This window comes from Chrysemys picta, chromosome 1, assembly GCF_011386835.1.
Source record: "Chrysemys picta bellii isolate R12L10 chromosome 1, ASM1138683v2, whole genome shotgun sequence".
Taxonomy (NCBI): domain Eukaryota; kingdom Metazoa; phylum Chordata; order Testudines; family Emydidae; genus Chrysemys; species Chrysemys picta.
This window is the reverse complement of record NC_088791.1, coordinates 42,253,692-42,275,871: the sequence shown is the minus strand read 5'-3', so window position 1 is coordinate 42,275,871 and position 22,180 is coordinate 42,253,692. Positions and strand designations below refer to the sequence as shown.

The 22,180-nt window shown below is 36.9% G+C and overlaps 1 protein-coding gene across 20 annotated transcripts in view; it reads right to left on the bottom strand.

The window, feature by feature from the left end:
- POT1 (protection of telomeres 1) overlaps positions 1–22,180 on the bottom strand; it is a 157,812-nt gene that overhangs the window by 10,163 nt on the left and 125,469 nt on the right. For 18 of the 20 annotated variants that reach the window (XM_065555557.1, XM_005286125.4, XM_042844109.2 and 15 more), the window contains 7 exons: positions 16,919–17,082; positions 16,041–16,129; positions 13,630–13,671; positions 12,145–12,301; positions 8,416–8,621; positions 4,498–4,633; positions 1,721–1,812 (listed from right to left, as the gene is read on the bottom strand). In XM_065555557.1, coding sequence (XP_065411629.1) covers positions 1,721–1,812; positions 4,498–4,633; positions 8,416–8,621; positions 12,145–12,301; positions 13,630–13,671; positions 16,041–16,129; positions 16,919–17,082 — 886 coding nt within the window. The remainder of the gene's footprint in view (positions 1–1,720; positions 1,813–4,497; positions 4,634–8,415; positions 8,622–12,144; positions 12,302–13,629; positions 13,672–16,040; positions 16,130–16,918; positions 17,083–22,180) is intronic. The other 2 variants (XR_010590009.1, XR_010590007.1) reach the window with 1 other exon arrangement.

Here is a 22,180-nt window from a genome sequence, read left to right as displayed (position 1 = left end):
AATCAGTTAAAACTAGAAATATATTCATATATTTTATCAATTTGTTTTTAAAAGCAAGTAAAAATAACTGCTTGCAATATATGTTTGAAATTATGTGAGAATAGACATCTCTACAGAAACACTGTTGAAGTTTCTTCCAAGAAAAAGGTGGATGACCTGTTTACATATCACTTATTCAGTTTCTCCTGATGATTCCAGACTAGGTCACTTTCAGGAAATTTTGTTTAGTAAGAGTTTAGACTCCATTAAAAGGAGTCCACAATTGTAAAATAGGGAAGACTTTGCACTTTGGACTCGTAAGAGCCCATAGATATTTGAATATAAACAACTGATGCTTCTTAACACACCTTATGAACCTTCATATTTTTCATGTGAACCTTCATATTTTTCAGAAATTCTTATGGAAATATTAGTTATATATTATATGCATTACTCTTGTATTACAGACATTTATATATCTTCCCATTTTATATCTGTGCTATCTTAAATTAAACAATTCTGGGAAAAAAATTTAAATAGTCGATCAAGTATTTACCTATAAAAAAAGAAATGTACTCCATGGTACTTTGGATAGTCCTACACTGTTTATGCTGCCATGATCCAACCACTCAGTGACTAAAATATGTCAGGGCAGTACATTCTGAAAGCAAAGGGTTCAATCTAACCAAACCAAAGCTATTTATTTGGCCAAACAAAATTGGTTTTCATGCAGTAGCCACATTGGTATGTTGCTGAATTATGCTGTGAGGAATTACAAATCTCCCAACCACTGCTTTTATTTAATTTGTTGGAAAGCTTTCATTTAATGAATTTAGGTTTTTTTATTGGGGGGGGGGGAGTACATTTCTAATGAACACAATTTGATACTGTAAATTATGTGTTATCTTACATTTATTAATACAGAATAAACATGAGAGGATATTTGTGAGACACATCATGCTTCTGCAGTAGTTTGTATTCTTTAATAAAATCAGTCAGACTTAGATACTGCTTGAGATTGCAAATCCTTATTAGGATGTGAACTGATTTAAAATAATTAAATTTAGAAACAGTTCAAACCGTTATCTTCTTTACCCATTGTATTTCCCAGGGCTCTATTTTCTTTCCATCAGTTGATGAGACTACCTAAAGCAACACAAGGAATAGATAGGGAGATTTTCAAAAGCAGAAAGGAGAATTAGGGGCTCAAACCCTTTTGACTTGGGCGATTAACTCTTCACCAATTCCCTGGGTTATGTAGTAGGCTAGTGTTTATGTCCTCTAATGGTAGTGTTTACAAAAGATACAAACCTTACTATCACTCACAGCTAAGGAAGAGTCACATTTGGCTCAAGTGGAAGACTTGTGAATGGTACAAATTTTATTCCTGATGCTACATATTTGTGTATAGCTCACAATAGACACCTATAAGTATGTAACCAAAGATTCGTTACACCTGCACTATCTTAATTGTTAAAAATACCACCTAGTGCAGAATAAACACTAAACAATGATCTCACATTCTGACAGGTAAAAAGTTTTTCAGTTCGTCTTTAATATAATATTTTAAAAAGGTAATCATATATTTAACTTCAGCCCACAAAATGCAAATACATATATTTGCATATCCATAGGATATATAAAAATCTAAGCAAAAGTGTAATCCATTCAGTGAGACAATTTGTATCTACCTTAAGAATCAAGGCACAATCTATTTCAGGTCATAATGATATTAGCTAACCTCGTGCTATTTCAGTTGGCTCCCACGATGGTTCTTCTTCTGCAAGGGAACTGAGACTCTGGATAGTCTTCTGATTTGAACACTGTTTGCACCTGACATTTAAAATAAAATGCTGACAGTGTACAGACTTCAAGGTGATGAACTATTCGCTTTTTCATTCTGCGCCAAACAAGTTTACAGGTCTATCGCATCTTACGCTGGTGTTACGTTCCGCAGTCAGCGCGTAAAGCGAAAATTGTGTATAGTCAAAATTACCTTGAGTGTAATGGCAGGCGGAATCACCCGCACTACAGCTACAGTATTAAAATTGTTATTTTTCTCTTTCTGTTTTTGCCGACCGCATAAAGCTGAAATCGTGCATGTTAAATGCGCGTAAGATGCGACAAACCTGTATTCAAATAAAGTTACTCAGTGGGGATGCAAACCGCCTCCACTATGAAAAGATCCACAGTTGACAAATCAGATTTTTTAAGGTGGAGAAGCTTCATTCAACATCTAAAGTACTAAACCACATTAATGCTCCTTATGAATCACCAGCTACAAAAAGTAAGTTATTTTGACCCATGAAAGAGCCTAATTGAATAACAAAGGCTAACTGTACACCAATAACAACTGAGCACATATTCGTATATTAGCACTTTTTGTGGTTTAACAATACATACAAAGTGCCATTTTGTAAGAGCAGTAATAAATCTGAAACTCTACTATGTATTAAAAACACAATAGGATTATACGATTATTAGTATAGGAATTTGTCTTAACCTGTGCCTAAAATATTGTAATTATAAGTTATTAAAAGAACTTCTTCTTTTTATTCCTGGAGTACTAATGTATCATCATCAAACTTTTACAGGATGTAAGACAGCAACTAAAATTCTGTAAGTGGATAAAAATATCTTACGTTGAGAGATGTCCATATAAAGTTGTTTTCTTTTGCCCCAAGAAACAAAGTTACAGTAGCATTATTCTGCCCTCAAAATAAGCTTCTGTGCTAATATGTTACATTTGTAACATAAAATTGACATTTATTATCTTTAAAATTAGCTTTAAAAGCAAATTTGTCATGTAGAATCAGTGGACCTAATTCTGCTCCCACTTACACTGGTGTGAAGCAGATATCAATAAAGTCACTCCAGTTTTACCGTGGAGTAAATTATAGCAGAATTTGGTTTAATATGTTGCAGGAAAATAATTCATACCTTTTAAATATGTTACATAGAATATGTGGCATTCAAAGTTAGGACAACTACACGGGCAATAAGATAATACCCAAACATTCTACATAGATTAAATGTAAGACCGTTAATGACAATTGCAAAGGCTGAGATTTTAAATGTACAGACGTCAGGGAATTCAAGGATAGTCCCTACACTAATCATACCTTGATGCATATTTGATATTACTGTAAAGGTCTTAACTTGTTGTGCTTTGATAAGTACACACAAGTGAGACTTTGAAACATCATAAACCTTCAAGTTTCCTAAATGAGCTCCCAAGTTTGGAGGCCTTTGTGCCTACCATTATTCAAGGTGCTGGCTATGGGATGGGCTTCTCTTTGAGACAAACTTTGGGAGCTTTCACTACAAAAGAGAATCACAAACCTTCTGAATAAGGGAAACTATCACGTACAGGCCATCATTTGGTCTGCACAGTAGACTCAACCACCTCTGCAAGGGACACATCCATACTCATGCAAAGAGGGCAACAAGGATACAAGCTGCCATCAGGCCAAATGCAAAACTACTGCCCCTGCTCCTCTGGACCTAACTAGGTTTACTGCCTGAAGAAGATCTCAAAACCTGTCCTGGGGCAAAAAAGCTAGGGCTCTTGTCATATCTAAGGTGGCCCCTAGGAAGGTGAAAGACTGTGTAGGAACCAGTGTGATTTTTCAATGTTTACAGTAAAACCCAAAGATTTAAAGAGGGAAAATATCTCCTGTAGGGCAGAGTTATAAGACTGGGCTCTTATGAGACAGACATCTAGGAACAAGGAAACACTTGCAGGCCCCATCTACGAAGTTGAGCTGCCAAACAGTTAGTGATCACATGGGGCATGCTGAAAGCTCAAAGGGTGGTACTTTGTACTGGTGATGACCTGTGCCCAGCAGGAACCTAAGGTATCACCAATGCCTTAGCCTTAATGAGGCATGTAAGTAGACATCTCTTGATGGCCAAGAGCTTTTCTATTTTTTTAAGCAGAAAACACTGATAAGTTCAAATAACCATCTTTTCATACCATCAAGTAGAGGCTGTAGCACATCATTTAAAGTGCATAGGAGGGCATATAGGCATATAGTCAAGCACTGACACCTCTAGCAGCCTGACCCTCCTGGCCCATGAACTCCTATACCCACCGCCTCCTAGAAGCCTTGACCCTTGAGGAAACCCTCCTACCCCTCGCTACCATGCGAAGAATTATAGGAAATTCTGTGGGCTGAGAATAAGCTTTTTTTAACCTAATGGGGTAATTAAAAAAAAAAAAAAAAAGCTGTCAACTCCTGAAAACAGAAGTGTATAATGTAAGTTTCTTTTCTCTTAACTATAATGGTGGAAGCATAAGTTTTATGTTCAGGCTCCGGATCAATGTCTTCTTCTTCCATACAATTTTAATTTTTGCAATTGTTATGGACAATTCTTTTCAAGAACAAGCTTTAGAAGGTAAAGTTATACCTTTTTGCAATTGACATTGGAATTTAAGTTACTGAAACAAACTAACTTTCTGTACATCTATTAATTGCAACCACTTCTAAACTATTAAGACTTTTTTTTTAAACCTACCCATAATGCCATATTTTCCCTTGCAAAAGGAAGGGAGCTGAAAGGTCTAGTAACTCAAGATCTTCTTTTGTTGATCTCACAGGTATAATACATTTAAATCTTCTTGAAAGTTTTCTGATTTCTTTTAGCGTCCCCCCTGTTAAAAGCAGAAAAAAAATGTTTTCTTAATTGTATTTAATGCTAAATTACTTGATTAATCTTTCTTGGCCTATTGGATATCAGCATCAGCATCTGTAATTCATCACTATATTCAGGCCAGTGTTGATGGAACTCCTTAATGTACTGCATGTATTAAAAGTATAGGAACAACCACACAAAATTTTAAGTGACTCATCACTTCATGCAAAGACAGCAAAATGTTAACACAACCACATGTGTTATATGTGCAATCAAAGTTGTAAGTTACCATAACATATGTTTTAAATATATTTCATAACAACAATAGTAGCTAACAAGATAGCAGACCTTAAAGTAACTTTATTCGGGTTACACTTTGCTTTTTCTTTCACTACATTTCCAGCAATTTTAGTGGCTGCTATCTTGAGAACAACCAGAACTAGAATACGTTTTATTCCACTAGAAAACAGCTTGACATTCCAGCTTTTAAGTGGTAGAAAACATTACATTTTAGCTAGCAATATGAGAACAAGTAGCTGCTAAAACAGCATCAGAACTGAAGTGAGGGGAAAAATGCAACACAGTAGTAAACATAATAATATGATTTTAAGTACTACTTGGTAACTTACCAAAACTAGAAATGAATGCTTTATATTACTGGAGAAGCTACCTGAGTTTAGTACGGGGTGAGCAAACTTTTTGGCCTGAGGGCCACATTTGGGTATAGAAATTGTATGCTGGGCCATGAATGCTCACAAAATTGGGGGTTGGGGTGCAAGAGGGGGTGAGGGGTCTGGGGTGGGGCCAGAAATGAGGAGTTCAGGGTGTGGGAGGGGGCTCTGGACTGGGGGTGCAGGCTCTGGAGGGGGGCTGGGGATGAGGGGTTTGGGGTGCAGGAGGGTGCTCCAAGCTGGGACTGAGGAGTTTAGAGGGCGGGAGGGGGATTAGGGCAGGGGCAGGGGCGCGGCCATGGTTCCTGGCCAATGGGAGCTGAGGGGGACAGTGCTTGGGGTGGGGGCAGCATGTGGAGCCCCCTGGCCCTGGCTGCCCCTACGCATAGGAGCCGGAGCGGGGACATGCTGCTACTTCTAGGAGCCGCACAAAGCCCCTGACCCCGCTCCCCGGCTGCGCGTGGAGTGGAGCAAGAGCCCCTGACCCCACTCCCCGGCGGGAACTTGAGGGCTGGATTAAAAGGTCCGATGGGCCGTAGTTTGCCCACCAGCCACAGTTTGCCCAGCCTGGTCTAGTATCATAAGACATGCATTTTATCCCTTAGAGATACAGGGATGTCATTTCTTAACGTGATCACAGGTCCCTCAATCACAGCAGTGCTTGTTTGATATGGTTGTTGGATTGAATCTAGAAACACTCTGACCTCAGACCAGTGTAATTGTGTTTCCTTGTAATTTCAAGAACCAGTTTGATACACTTAACCCTGTAATTATTAAAAAGAACAGGAGTACTTGTGGCACCTTAGAGACTAACAAATTTATTAGAGCATAAGCTTTCGTGGACTACAGCCCACTTCTTCGGATGCATACTCTGAAACCTGTAATTATTGTTATGCACCTAATAACCACTAGTTTTTGGCTAAATAACTTTTGAACTAATTAGTTCCTGAATGGATAATAGGAAAGAAATATATGAGTGAATTTTCTGAAATAAGTAACTTTCTGCAAAAACAACTTTAGCTTAAATTAAATTTAAGATCTTACAAAAGCATTATTATAGGAACTATGGCTTTGTCTCATATATTTTATTATTATTATTACTGTTATTTATCATGCAGGAGTGACTAGAGAAGCCAACCAGATCAGGGCCCCACTGTGCTAGGCACTGTACAAATACATTGTAAGAGACAGTACCTACCTAAGGTGTAACCATAAAAGATGAATAAAGCTTGGGAGGGGAATAGAGGCACAGAGACATGAAGTGACTTGCTCAAGGTTACATAGCAGAGCCAAGAATACAGTCCAGTCCACTGCCATAGCAACAACCTCTTCAGAACACAATGCTTGAAATGTTATGGTCAGACGAAGGATTTAAATCATGCGTTAAGCATAAAACTCAGTACAGCCTTCACTATGGAACCACTGGTATGCATCCATAATTTAAAGGTATTTGGAATATAAAGTCAATCTAGACAATGATTTCAGTGTACTAACAAATCAACATAAACAAATTTGTCGGAGTAACAATAGCTGTAACTTGAAATGAATCAGAGTGAATTTACTGGATAAAAATGGAAGTAAATGAATAGTACATATTAATCTAAATGTAATCAATATCTTAAACTCCACCTTTTTTAAGGTTTGCTACAAATTAGTTTTATTTATGTTCATTAAAAGTTGTTTAAATAAAGGCTGACCTAGCAGTGGATCTGTTTCCTGGATTTAGCTCTATCTCAACTCTCAGCTCAACAGAGGCAAAAAAAAAAAAAATCCTGTGGAAGTAACATGGCTCAGCATCTGGTTTCTGGGGAAGGGAGGATCTCATACTGTACTAAAGCAAGCTGCTTATGCAACACCAAGAGTAATATTTAGATCTACTTGGCCAGAAGAATAGCTGCTGTTGTGTGTATGTGGAGAAATTAAGGAAGGATGTATCTGGGAACACACACAAAATTCCTCCCAGAACTTGTAAATGAAAAAAGTAAAAAGCCCAAATTCTGAGAGTAGCCATCTTTTGAGACACGTTCCATTGTCAGTATTCGGAAGGAGAAAATGAACTGAAATACTGGTCAGCTAAAGTTTCTTTTAGTAAATATATGAAGATTTACAATTGTGTCTTTCACTTCCACTCCACATGCTCTCTCTCAAACATTCAGCTGCTGGGGCTTTAATATCTTCCAATGATTTGCAGAGCAAGGTATATTGTTTGATTATTTTAGGAGGAAAAAAAACAGACACAGAACTGGGGAGACAGGGCTTTTACAAAGGACGAAAATTATATCAACAGATTGAAGAATTTGGGGACACACCACAAAGCAGACTACTGTTGAAACTAGTCAGATAATAAACTAAGTAGCAAACAGAAGGGGCTTTGTCATTAACCCTAATGATCTGTCCATGGAAAGGGCCAACTGACTCACCCTTGCCCTTCCACATTGATCCACTTGGATACTGTGCCCTTGTTTTAAATTCAGAATGTGAAGCTGTGCAAAAATTTCTTACTTATATTCTATTCAAACATCCTTATTTATATCTTTACCTAAATTGCTTTGTTTAAAGTTAGGTGGCTTTTTTTCTCTCCCCCTAAAAAGCAATCAGATAAAAAGCACACTGCTTCAGCTTTATTTATGTGACACAACACTGACATCCAGAGGCTGACAAAGTATATAGTGGGTTTGCATTATCAGAAGCCTTTAATTTATCCAGCCACGTTTGAATATTTTTGGTAAGACTGCAATCACCATTCCAAATCAGATCTGTACCTACCTAAAAGCCCAGCTGGAGATAGTACATTTTTTAAAAAACTGCATCATCAATAAGCTTCTTGGTTTGGATTTATCAGATACAAAGGTATCTGACTCCTGTCTGGTTTACAGAAATCCAAACCCACTATTTTTGCAATAAATTTTATCTGAAAACTTCAGAGACTCAACCAACCAGCTCTAACCCTAAAATTCTAATGGATTTTACCATCACTTAAAGAGGATTCTAATATGCATCTGCTTGTTTTTAAATACAACTCACAAACTAACTTTTTGGTTTTAAATCAGAGATATTTAAATCCTAAATTTCTAGTGGTAAAGTCCACTGCGCCATCCTAGGTGGTATAACTGTAATATAATTATCTTACCTTGTACCATAATCAAAGTATCTTCTGGCTCCTGAAGCAGCTCATCATGTTTTACAAAATGAACAGCTATTTTTCTTTGCTCCTGATTTTCTGTATCCCACACTTCAGAATCATACCACAATGAATTATGTACTTCTGGATTTGGAGCTGAAGCTGCACAGTCTCTTAATATTAAGTCAAAATCATCTCCATCTGGAACTTCTTGCCTAAAAACATTTTAGAAAGCAATAGGTAAATAGTAGCAGCTTCTCTTTCAATAGTCTAGTAGCTGAAATGCAGTACTTTAAACAAACAAGATATTGAAATATTATTATAACAGCAGCATATACAGGAAAATTCACCTTTCCACACTGATCTTTGACAAAAGATAATATACAACAAGTTGTAGCAATTTAAGGGTTTGATGGTGCACAGCAAAGGTGCGGAGTGTTGCGCATATAAGCTCAAGGAAAACTAGTCCTGCATGAATGAGCCTGCTGCTGCATGCCAAGAAAGCTAATCCTGTCTATCAGCAGGGGTAAAGCCTAATACCTTCATCCAAGCCCACACTGAAATCAACAGAAAGATTCCTACTGACTTCACTTGGCTTTGGAATAGGCCCTAAAATGGTCACATAGCTACATGTCTCTTTAGCGTTGAAACCCAGATTATCCCATTCTATTTTACCATGCATTCTGCAAAAAAAGAAAACAAGAGCAGCAGCTGTTTGAGACCACTTTCCACTGCAAGACAATACCTTACTTTGTGCCACACATAACCACTGTTTGCACTTGTGCTGGAGTGCAAACACATTGTATTCCTTGCTCTGCATGGTGGAATAGATTGCAGGATCAACCCAAGGTATAAGTGTAATTATGAACACAAAGATAGTGGATTGCTTATGAAATTTTAACAGCAAATGTTCTGGCACACTTTCTGTTCGGGGGGAAAAGCCTTATTGGCTTTGAGTGGAATAGCAACAAGGAGACACGAAACATCATTATAATGAAAAAAAAGTTTTTTTGTTTTTTTTTTTAAGGATGTCAGAAACTCAGAATATCTCTATTTAAAAAAACATTTACCCACACCAATTCCTGCTCCCAAAGAAATCAAGGGCAAAACTCCAACCAGAGCATGCTTCTGAACGCATGACTGTACTGCATGCAAGAGTATTCAGTACTAATTGTGTCTATTTTTTTCTTCTATTGACATTTGTACCCAATGTATTTATTTATTCATTTGCTACATGATTTTTAATTTTTAAGAACAAAGTTGTAGTCCCTGTACTCTGTGAGTGTGTGTGTGTAATTCTTGTAGTCTAGTCAGGAATTTGCACTTCATAGGAATTCCATTTTTTCAAAAGCATTTCATTCTGATTGGAACAAATTATCAAATTTTGAAATTTTCTCACCAAACAAAATTTTTCAAACTTTTTTGTTTTGGGTCAATCAAAACATTTTGGTTTTAAATTTTTCATTTTTTAAAATATTTTATTTCAAATAAAATAAAAATATAAAAATAAAATTAAATATGAAATAAAATTTTGAAATGAAAAGTAACTGAAATGAAAAGCAAAATGTTCTGACTTTACTGAAATGCTTCAATTTTTTAAAAACAGTATTTTGTCAAAAGTGACGTTCCAATGGAACATTTTGATTTTGATGTATCAGCATTTTCCTATTAAAAAATTTCTATACAATTTTTGACAGCGCTACTCAAATGAAGAACACTCTTTTTTTTAAACCAGTAACAGCTTTAATTATTAATTGTAAAATATAGATGTCTAATAAAGGACAATGTCATTATATTGTTAGAACTGAAGTGTACCATGGATTATTAAAATAAAGCTCATTCATTGAAGACTTCACTAACTCAGCCAGAGGTATGGGCCTACAACAGAAGGGGGTGGGTGAGGCTGAGGTCAGACTAGATTATCATTTTGACCCCTTCTGGCCTTAAAGTCTATGATAATAATACTTAGCTCTCATATAGCACTTTTCATCAGTAGATCTCAAAGCAAATCACAATCTTTAATGTATTTATCCTCACAACAGCACTTTGAGGTAGGGAAGTGCTATTATTACCCATTTTACAGATGGGGAAGTGGAATATATGGGTCCCCCTGATACCATGATGGAATGCCCCTCTCCTCAGCTCCATTTATAGAGCAACTTCCAAACAGTGCTTATGCAGGTTTGGGGGGAGGCAGAAACAGGATGAAACTCCCCACTCTGGCTGTGACTTTTCAAGTATGTGTTCAGATGCAGTCAGAATTTAGCCCAGTTTGTAAAGTACCTTGGGCTGAAAGCTTCTGTATATTGTAAGAAAATCTCACAAGAGGACCATTAAGCACCAATAATACTGCACAGTGATATATACAGTGCTTTACATTTTCACCATATAGAGGGCTCGATCTTGAAAGAAACTTAGTGGTCTGGCCCCATTTTAGCAAAGCATTTCAGCACATGGTCAACTTTAAGCATTTGAGTAATCTGAAGTTAAGCATGTGCTAGGTCAGAGAGCTCATCAGTTTTCAGGATCAGCCATGAATGAACATTATTAATCCTTACAACCCTCCTCTATAAGAAAGGCATTATCCTCCTTTTAAAGATGGGACACCAAGAGATGTTAAAACTCTTTCCAAGGCCACACAGTGATTTTATGAGAGCTAGGATTAAAACCCAGAAGTAAGACTCTTAGACACACATACAACCCATAGATTATTCTGCTCTTCATGATGTGCTGGTGAAATTATGTTAATATTATTTAACACATTCAATGCACTTTCTTGAAACATCAAAAATTTTCTGAATTTTTACTTAATTTGCAGTAGTGAGTTTTGCCAAGACAAAATTGATATCTGACAGTTTTCAAATAATATTTTTCCCCCTTAAATAAAATAACCTTGAAAATAAAGCCAAACTCTGTCTCTAGTTGTACTGGCAGTCTCCACCATTTTAAGCAGCAAAGAGTCCTGTGGCACCTATAGACTAGCAGACGTATTGGAGCATGAGCTTTCGTGGGTGAATACCCACTTCTTCGGATGCATGTAGTGGAAATTTCCAGAGGCAGGTATAAATATGCAAGCAAGAGTGAGTCAGGCTAGAGATAATGAGGTTAGTTCTAGCAGAGGGCCTCATCCTCCCTGATTGAACTAACCTAGTTATCTCTAGCCTGACTCACTCTTGCTTGCATATTTATACCTGCCTCTGGAAATTTCCACTACAGGCATCCGAAGAAGTGGGTATTCACCCACGAAAGCTCATTCTCCAATATGTCTGTTAGTCTATAAGGTGCCACAGGACTCTTTGCTGCTTTTACAGATCCAGACTAACACGGCTACCCCTTTGATACTTTCCACCATTTTAGAATTCTAAAAGCCAAAATACAGATAGTTATGTGGATACCAACAGGGGTTATTATGACGAGATACTCAAAAAATTGTAAGAGCAGGGTTAGGTAAATCTTGCTTCTAGGTCCTGGGCAAAATTGAGTGCCAAATTTGCGAACTGGAACAGAAACTAGAATTCGGAGCCACTGAATAGAACTTAGTAAGCATATCCCATATGACTACAGTTTTCCCCAACTAATTTCAGTAAATTTCTAAGCCTTTGCTTGAAACGAAATGGATTTAAATTCAACTCATCTTCAGTGTTAAAAGAAAGATGAAAATATTTAAAAGCTTATCTAAGATTCCTAAAACATACTGAGCAATCTGTAACTTTTACTGTTATTATGTAAAACACTTACAGTGAGTTGCATTTTGAACAATAAAGTTTAACGGACTGATAGAGCTTCTGGGGTTTAAAAGTTCTGAGTTTTGCTCTAATGCGATATTGTTGAGGAACTGAGCTGTTCAAGATAGTATTCAGTGCTGTGTCATCTAAATGCTGATGATCTGTTAATACTGTAAAGCAATAAAAATACAAGCTATTAAGCAATGAAACAATATTTGGAACAATACAATTGCACAATGAAGTGAGTGGATAGGACCATCACAGGGATGTGTTTAAAGAATTTTCACTACCGTTTTTTTTTTTAATTTAGAATTTTCTTGAAAAAGGTAAAAATACTCTATTGGATCCTAAAGTCTGTAAGCACATTTGAGAAATTATTTTAGCAGAACCTTTGAGGAGCTGTAGCTAAAACTGATAAGGGTTCTAAGTAACTCAGCTGATGGCTGCAATTCCACTTCCCATGGAACTGAATGTTAGATTTGCAAACCCTGGTAAAGTAAAATCGTGGTCTTGCAGCACTTAAGCCAGTTTTGACCAATCAGATGTCCATTTTTATGAAAAGAGTGGCAGGAACAGGTATTAGCTGAGTTGACAGAACTTTTGAGAAATATATCTGTTGCTGCAGTCTCCACTTTACAAGTGCAGTGTTTCAAATGGTTCCTTTGGCCTTTAAGACATAAGACATTCCCAAAGTCTGCAGTGATTTAACCCTGGGTGAAAAGGATTCAAGTAGGGGAAAATCCTACATATTTTAATAAGAATAATTTTTGAAATGTCATAATTTCTTCCCATTTAAAAATGTTCCAATACAATGAAATGAACGCAATAGGATATTTCAACAAAGGTGATTGGAACAAGATACTTGCAATTGAGAGGATGAAAGCACAAGGCTGAACATATTAGCATCCCATAGACATAACTGCTCAATTTGTTGTGTGGGTTTATCTACATCTAAATGCATATCTTCCTTAAAAAACAACATTCATAACGGAAATTAGACAATTACAATTACTTGAACAGTTTAGTAAGCTAACATCTCAACATCCATCCTTGTTATTTATAAGTAGGCTTGGCAGAATTCGATTTTTATTTTCTTATAATTCTGATTGATAATATCTATTTTTATTTTTAAGCTTTTTCTATTTTTTAATCATTTTAAATTTTCACATATATGGGAAATTATGGGTGGGGTGGTCAGACAACTGGGAGGGGTCAGACAGTAACGATTCAAAAAGTTAAGCTTTCTAACCACTAAAACACAAATTGTCAACATCACATGTCAAAATATACAAAGCAAATATCCTTAAATTAAACCCCAATAAGTTCTCTAGCAGCATTTTTGTTATTTGGACCATCTGTAAATTTTGATTATCATCAATGGAAATATTTTTTTCATCACATTGAAACTGAAATTTACTGAAATTTACAGATAAACTTCAAATCCTTCCGAGACTATTTATAAGAAGTCTACCACCTTGGTATAAAAAATGTTTCCTACCTGTAACAGATAACTGCTGGCATCTCTGTGAATATGACTGGTCTGTTAAGAAATGACATATTTTGAAGGAAAAATAGTTGTGTTAATTGAGTATGACATTGCTACTAACCACTTAACATTGTACGATTGCTATCTATTAATTCTGAATTATAGATAACTGCTGCGTTTCAGTTAATAGGAAAAAAATAATGTTATCACTGATGAAAACTTGCTACTCTACGTAAAACTTCATTTATATTTGTCTTGATGTCATTTGTAGTTGAGAAATTTCTATATTTTTAGTTGTGAAAGTCTCTCTCCTATCTACATTGTAAGTGGTAATGGCATCCCCTAATCATTCAAAAATCCATCTGCTTTTGTGTTTTATTTTATTTTTCATAGATGTTTTGTTTGTCCACTAACTAGACCAAATACAGTCCAAAGGCAGATAATTGAGATGTATGATCATATGAGTGTGTCACTTAAAGTGTTTTAAACCATGAAAGGTGCTTTACAATAGATTAATACCTGCATCTGACAATGCCTCTTACCATAAGAGAGTCCATTCCATTCTGTTTGGGCAAGACCTGCTTTTCATTATCTCAATGTCCTTTAGGTTTTGCTCAAACTGTATAGGACAGGGGTCGGCAACCTTTCAGAAGTGGTGTGCCGAGTCTTCATTTATTCACTCTAATTTAAGGTTTCGTGTGCCAGTCATACATTTTAACGTTTTTAGAAGGTCTCTTTCATAAGTCTATAATATATAACTAAACTATTGTTGTATGTAAAGTAAATAAGGTTTTTAAAATGTTTAAGAAGGTTCATTTAAAATTAAATTAAAATACAGAGCCTCCCAGACCGGTGGCCAGGACCCGGGCAGTATGAGTGCCACTAAAAATCAGCTCGTGTGCCGCCTTCGGCACACGTGCCATAGGTTGCCTACCCCTGGTATAGGAGAAGAGACTAACAGTAAAAGGCTTCATCAGGTGCAGGTATCTTTATTCATATATAATAATATTTATCTTAGATTTATGTTTACATGTGTAGACCCGCACACAGTGCATGTTAGTACAGCCATCGTTACTTGTCACATTTGAGCTGCACTTTTACTTTCATCCAAACCTTGTATTCTATATTTCTTAACAAATAACAGTATTACAGTAAGCATCTCTGCAATTAGATTTCATACACTATAGGATATCTGGTGCCTTTTACAGACATAGATTTCTGTTAAGCTCAAGGACACTGAAACATGCTTTTTTCCTGATCAACAGCTCTGGACATTAAATTCTCCTGCCTGGTAGACTGAGTTCTAGAAATAATTTATTCACTATTCTCACTGTTCCTGACCGCATGAAAAGTTCAGAAATCTATAACTTCATAATCTGACAGCTAACAGGTAATTTGCTTTAAAACAAACCCAACAACTTTTTTCTTAGTCTTGTAGCAATTCTGAGGTTCTGTCTACATGGTGGTCACCACAGTAGAATCTAAGAGCAATATGGGTCTCCTAAATAGATGCGGTTCTACAGGATTCAATTGTACACAAAAGATAATGAATATAAAAGAGAACTATTGAAAAGGTATATTAAGTATGAATCCAATAGTAGCTGCAAACTTCTCCCTCCAATTACAAAAACTTTTTTAAAAATAAAAAAGTATGTACTGAATTTCTAAAACCACAGCATCATTCCCTTAAACATCTGTATATTAGCTCATATGGGTCTATTGGCTTTTTGATGAGTGGGAGATTTATGCAGATAACATACATAGAATGAAATGGAAGCAACACTCGTGAAATGCCCAGAAAGGAAAATAGATTATAGAATCTTAGTTCTTCAAAACAGAGATAGAGACTATTTTGCTACTATTCCTATGTGTCATCATAGGCACAGGGCAGCCTCTTTCTAAGAGACCTTACTTTTTATATGAATTTCCTTAAACCAGCATTCTGTTTTTTATGAACATGCTTCCTGCTAAGAGCTTGTACACAGTGGTGTAATGCGCTATGGGGGTGTGCTTTCTGAATCATACTAGTTGCACGTTAATTGGTGTGTGTACCCTGCTGGCGCGCACCAAATGTTCTCTAGTGTGCTTTAACACCGTGCTGTTTGAAAACAGTGCTACATTAAAGTGAAGTGAAGATCTTACTCTCTGTGTTTAAATTAACTCTTTACCAAGTCGCTTTTAACATTCATTTATTTACATGACAAACATTCATTTACATGACAAACTTCTGCTGTGAGATAGAAGAATAAGTGAATATTGGTTTCTGGTCTAATAGGTCCATATGTATCTTGTATCTCCCAAATACTTTTTGTTTAAATGAAAGAAAAACACTCCAAGTCTTCTTTAAAGCAATATTAAATATAACATGACCAGTACTATATTTATGTAGCAAGAGGGAGTGAATCAATTCCAATTGCTCTTACATGATAGATTGCTAAAAATGCCATCCAATTCCATTGAAGACATGCTCTCCACATTTTGAGACTCTGTGAGATTCACAGAATCCATGAATCTATAAAGAAAGAACAAAGATTTTAAGGATATGAATATATACATTTTCTGTGGTTTTCAATAGATCTAAAAGGTATCAAAGATGTGAACCTTTTATTCACAGAGTCCAGCTAGAATGTTTAGATATAATGGAAACTCTTGTATGGACATAAAACAGAAAAGAATCCAAGGGCATATTTATTGAAGATGCAGTAGGGGAGACCCTCTGAATCAATATCCTATATAGTGCAAAGAGAGAACTGTGCTGCTGGAAGTGCAGACTTTCTGATGAAATATAAAATTGAGACCTTGAACCTTAGCTATTCTTTGCCTATGGGCCCTAATTCAATAAAGTATTTATTGATGTGCCTTGCCTTAAGCATGGGTTTAAATCTCACTTACCTAAGCACATGCTTTAAGTGAAGCAAATGCTTAATTATTTTGCTGAATTGGCACCTTCATCATTAAAAGACCGCATGCCACTTTTAAAAAAAGAGTATTATGTTTACAACACCTGCTAGCTTGGCTAAATCATAACTTGGACCATTATTATTTGTTAATCTAAACTCCTCTTACAGTTTCATTTGGAAAATTTAATCTTCACTTGCCTACCCTCTTTTGAAAACTGTTCTATGGTGTGGTAGTGCCAAACAGCAACCTCATTCCACTCCAGAAACGCTGGGTGCTTACATGTAATCAGTCCCTAAAGCACTTACAAATGTAAATAGCTTAATGTTTATTGGAACTAAAATTCTAAAATACTGCATTTAAAATGTCCAGACTAGTCTCAAAGATTATTTACAGAACTTACGCTTTTAGTTCTTTGACATCTGGATTATTTTCTGGCAAGACCCTAATTCCTCGACCATAACAGGTGCCACCATGAAGATGAAATTCTACATAGGAAACCTCAGGCTGGTTCTCAGCACTGGCTTGTTTTGTATGCAGACTGTAAATTCTCAGAAAGCTTCCAACCTAAACAAACACATGATTTCATAATACAAAATGATTAGAATTATCATGCTTTTCTCCTAGAAAAAGCCTATGAATCCTCAGAATCAATCCCCTTGTCTACTTTTACTCCACTTTACTTTTACTCTCAATGTTAAGCTGGTGTTCAACTGTCCCATCAGTTGAGGAAGACTGGATCTGGCTTCCTGCAAAGTCTATCAATTCTGCTCTCCAAGCAGCCAAAGTTGCTGCTACAAAGCAAACAAGGCCAAGGACTTCCTCCCTGGAAGGACAGAATACATTTTTATAATTGCAATAAGACTCTCCAGAGACAGATCTGTGTTGTAATTTTCATGTACACATGGTTCATTTGATAGCACTCAGTATTTGGCTCAGGGCCGCCCAGAGGATTCTGGGGGGCTGGGGTCTTCGGCGGCAGGGGGCCCCCGCCGCCGAAGACCCGGCACTCCGCCGAAGACCCGGAGCAGAAGAAGCTCCGGGGGCCCGGGCCCTGTGAGAGTTTTCGGGGCCCCCGGAGCGAGTGAAGGACCCAGCTCCAGGGGCCCTGAAAAACTCTCGTGGGGGCCCCTGTGGGGCCCGGGGCAAATTGCCCCACTTGCCCCCCCCTCTGGGCGGCCCTGATTTGGCTTCATGTCCACCACAGCACTAGGAGTAAATTAATGCAATAAATTTTACACCTCACCATATCTTATTGTTCAATGAACAAATAATCTAGTTTGGAGCACCAAAGAACCAACACTTTTCACAGCTCCTACCTTTGACACTACTTCTAACGCTGCCAGACTTTCTCTCCAAGGGTCAACAATAGGTACAGTATTCCCCGCCTTGCTTAGAATCAGTTCTGTTATCTCACAACACAGTCTTGCCAAATTACAAAAATAATTTTAAATCTATTTAAAAGATAACTTCAAAGACAAAGGAGGTCCCAGAGGATTACTGGTGTTTCACATATTTTCAGAATGATTATTTTTTATTATAACAAAAATAAATGGCAGTTTTTTCATAAGGTAGGCAAATTGGGTGGGGGGGGGGGTTAACTATGTTGCTCACTTTCCTTTGACTTATTTTAATGATTTAGGAATATAATTTACTGTTTTCCATATCCTCGTTGAAAAATATCAGCCAGGATTCAGTTGATAGGCTGACAGTTACGCAGCCTTCTTTCAAGTTGCAAATATTTAATAATCTGGATTTATATTTGCTCTAAATACCTTTGAAACATGACTCATATATGTAAATTATAGAAGACTCTAAATTCACACTGGATTAACCTCAATATTGCAGGGGTCACAATTAAAAAGTTCTGTTTTGACTGCCTGGTTTAAACACAGAATCGCCCACACTGGCAGAAATTTTTTAAGTGCACTCATAGCACTTATCGGGCCAGATTCTCAGCAGGTGTAGACTGGAAAAACTCAATTGAAGGCAATGGATTTATGCAGATTAGTATTAACCAATGGTGTGGCCCATTATTTTTATAGCCACACCTGTTTTGCATTACAGTTTACAGTGGCTGCAGTCACAGTTCAGGAGACATTCTTTGTTACTTACACACCTAGAGAATTATTTTCTTTTTAAATAAAAATGTATGATTACGTGTTTTGCATTTGTTCACTTAGATGATAAATATTTAAAGTTTGAGGGAGCAAGAGGGAAGGGACTGGAGATAATGGCCTGCACCTTTAAAAATCAATGGGAGACTTGCAATTGTCTAAGCACAGAACCAGTCCCAAGACAGGGACTAACCGAAACTAACGAGTCTTGAAGACAGATTTAAGAGTCTACAAGGTGCAAAGTGTCTGGGAGTGCATTCCTGGAATATGGGGAATGGTGACAGAAGACAAAAGGTTGCTTCTGAGAGGAGAATATCAACAAAGCATCGAAATGTGATCAGTTGGCAGAACATAGGTTGTAGGTGCAGAAAAGGAACTGTAGTCAGGAGCCACACTGTACAGAACTTAGAAGAGGAAGTTAAAGAGTTTGAGCTTGATGCAGATGAAGACCAGAAGTCAGTGTAAGTTTTCAAGAGAGCAATATATATGCACACAGTTAAGTGGAACAGTGAATAAAGCAGATGATTTTTCCAGTAGCATGATGGGTAGACTGACTGGCGCACTGTGAAGGCTGAAAGAAAAGCTATTCAAATCTTTAAAAATTAAAAAAAAAAAAATAGTACTTATTTTATTTCCAAACCACCATCCACTACTCAGGATACTGATGATTGAGAAACATCATACAATTATTGTAATAAAAATCACACTTTTCAAATTAAATTGGGACAACCAGAGCAGACTTAGATATAAGAACAGCCATACTGGGTCAGAGGTCCATCTAGCCCAGTATTCTGTCTTCTGACAGTGGTCAATTCCAGGTGCTTCAGAGGGAATAAACAGAACAGGGCAATCATCAAAGGATCCATTCCATGTTACCCAATCTCAGCTTCTGCCAAACAGAGGCTAGGGATATTTCAGAGCATGGATCTGCATCCCTGACCATCCTATTGAGGGACTATCCACCATGAATTTATCTAGTTTTTTTTTTTAACCCTGCTATAGTCTTGGCCTTCATAACATCCTCTGGCAAAGAGTTCCACAGGTTGACTGTTCGTTGTGTGAAGAAATACTACCTTTTGTTTGTTTTAAACCTGCTGCCCATTACTTTCATTTGGTGACCCCTAGTTCTTGTGTTATGAGAAGTAAATAACACTTCCTTATTTACTTTTCCCAAACCAGTCATGATTTTATCGACCTCAATCATATCCCCTCCTTAGTTGTCTCTTTTCCAAGCTGAAAAGTCTATCCTCAATGGAAACTGTTCCATACCTCTAAACATTTTTGTTGCCCTTTTCTGAACCTTTCCCAATTCCAATATATCTTTTTTGAGATGGAGCAACCACATTTGCATGCAGTATTCAAGATGTGGGCATACCATGGATTTATATAGAGGCAATATGATATTTTCTGTCTTATTTTCTATCCCTTTCTTAATGATTCCCAACATTCTGTTAGCTTTTTTTGACTGCTGCTGCACACTGAGTGGATGTTTTCAGAGAACTATCCACAATACCACTCAAGAAAGAGATCTTGGAGTTAACAGCTAATTTAGACCCTATCATTTTATATATATAGTTGGGATTATGTTTTCCTATGTGCATTATTTTGCATTTTTCAACATTGAATTTCATCTGCCATTTTGCTGCCCACTCACCCAGTTTTGTGAGATTCCTTTGTCTCTTTGGAGCTTTTGATTATGATATCCTAATGGCCTGAAATGCACTGATTACATTCAATTAGTTCTCTGACTAGAGATTCTATAGTCTTCTGAGTTTCCTGTGAGGCTAACCACTTGTTTTCCCATCTTGGTCACTTGAGATTAGCTGTCATTACTGACTGGTATTATCAACAACTTACTAAGCGAATGGTAAAGTGCCAACTATCTTTAAATTCTGGGATCATTCCTTTTACTAAGAAATCAAGTTTGGACAATGAAGAACTTGCCTAATTACTGTTTACTCTCAAACCTCCCGATTTAGGGATGGTGTTTGGTACATCAGTGCTTATTCAATTCCAGGTACACTTGGACACCAATGACATAGCAGGTAGATTCCAATCTCCCTGTTGGCTTTCCTTAGAGTTGAGACTGTTCTAATCAGAGTCTTAAATTATCTGCTGGATTTAAAATAAACAGCGGACTGTTGTGTTTATGTTGGATCTCTCAGTAGTCTTTTTATAGGCCAGACCAGTCACTAAATTACATTGCTACCCTTCATTCCTGGAATGTGTCTTGAAGTAAATCAGTGATAATGGGCAAATGTGTTTCATCAGTGAATTGGAAGTGTGGTTTCTTTCAAGGTTCTATACTATCCGTTTGGCTTAGACTTTCTACCACTGTGTCAGAAGTCAGCAACAGACTGCACTTTTGCAAGGGAGGTGCTATGCAGTGGAAACTGCTCCCTTCCTGAAAGCTGTCTCTTCCTCCTTTGAAAAAGTATAAACATCTCTTACACCTTAAAGCTTTGGATTCAGAGATGTTTACATTATATTTGTCACCACCTCTTCCAAGCCTCTTCCTCTCTTTTTTAAAGTTGGATTTCTCCATCTGATTTCATGTCTTTGTATTTTAGGAGAGTATTTTATTAGTTTCATCAGAATGTTAACACTGGTAAGCTTTTTTTTTCTTCTCTCTCTTTTTTAAACTGAAATGAGAACTGAGAAGTTTTTTACTGCCTTTTTGAACAATCCGGAGGTAAAGACAGCACCAGGTAAAAGGCAGATGTTTGCAGAAATTAATACTACAGAGTTTGGGGGGAATTTGGAGGGAAGTAACCGGTTGGGAGTTGTGGAAAAGTTAAAAGGTAATGGTTGTGAAGATGTTAAAGAGTAACAGTTGTGGTGTTATAAGAAGGAAGTTTTTGGTTTGATGATAAAACCCAGTTATGTAGATGTAATTATTTGTGCAACTTGGTATAGTCACATTGAGTGGAACCCTGGTTGTTAAACAGATTATACAAGGGGGTCAGGTGGCTACTGCCACCACTATGTGTTTGTTCCCAGGAGCCTTTATAGCTATTCTGAGGGAAAATGGGCCCTTTTCCCACAGAAATGGTCTGTAAAGGACTGCTGGCACCACATACTCTGATCTATATTATTTGACTATTGGACGAGTTAATCAAACTCACTAAAGGAACGTAAGGAGTTTCTATTGGAACTTAACTTGACTGTCTCTGATTGTACAAGATGGGAGTGTAATCGGGGTAAAGTTGTGTAAAAAATAATAATAGCAGTGCAAGGAATGTTAAGATCAATGGTTGTGGTTGTGAAACCCTCATTTCTGTATTATTTTATCTTCATGGCCCCCACTTTTCTATTGTTAATCTCTCTGGCTCTCTAATTGTTTCTGTCTGCTGTATAATTAATTTTGCTAGGTGTAAGTTAATTAGGGTAGTGGGATATAATTGGTTAGAGAATTATGTTACAATGTTTGGATTGGTTGGTTAAATTTTCAGTAAAATGATTGATTAAGGAATAGCTGAGAATATACAAACAGGTCAAACAGGAAGTGGCGGGAAGGGAAATTGGAATCATGCTTGCTGGGGGGGGAA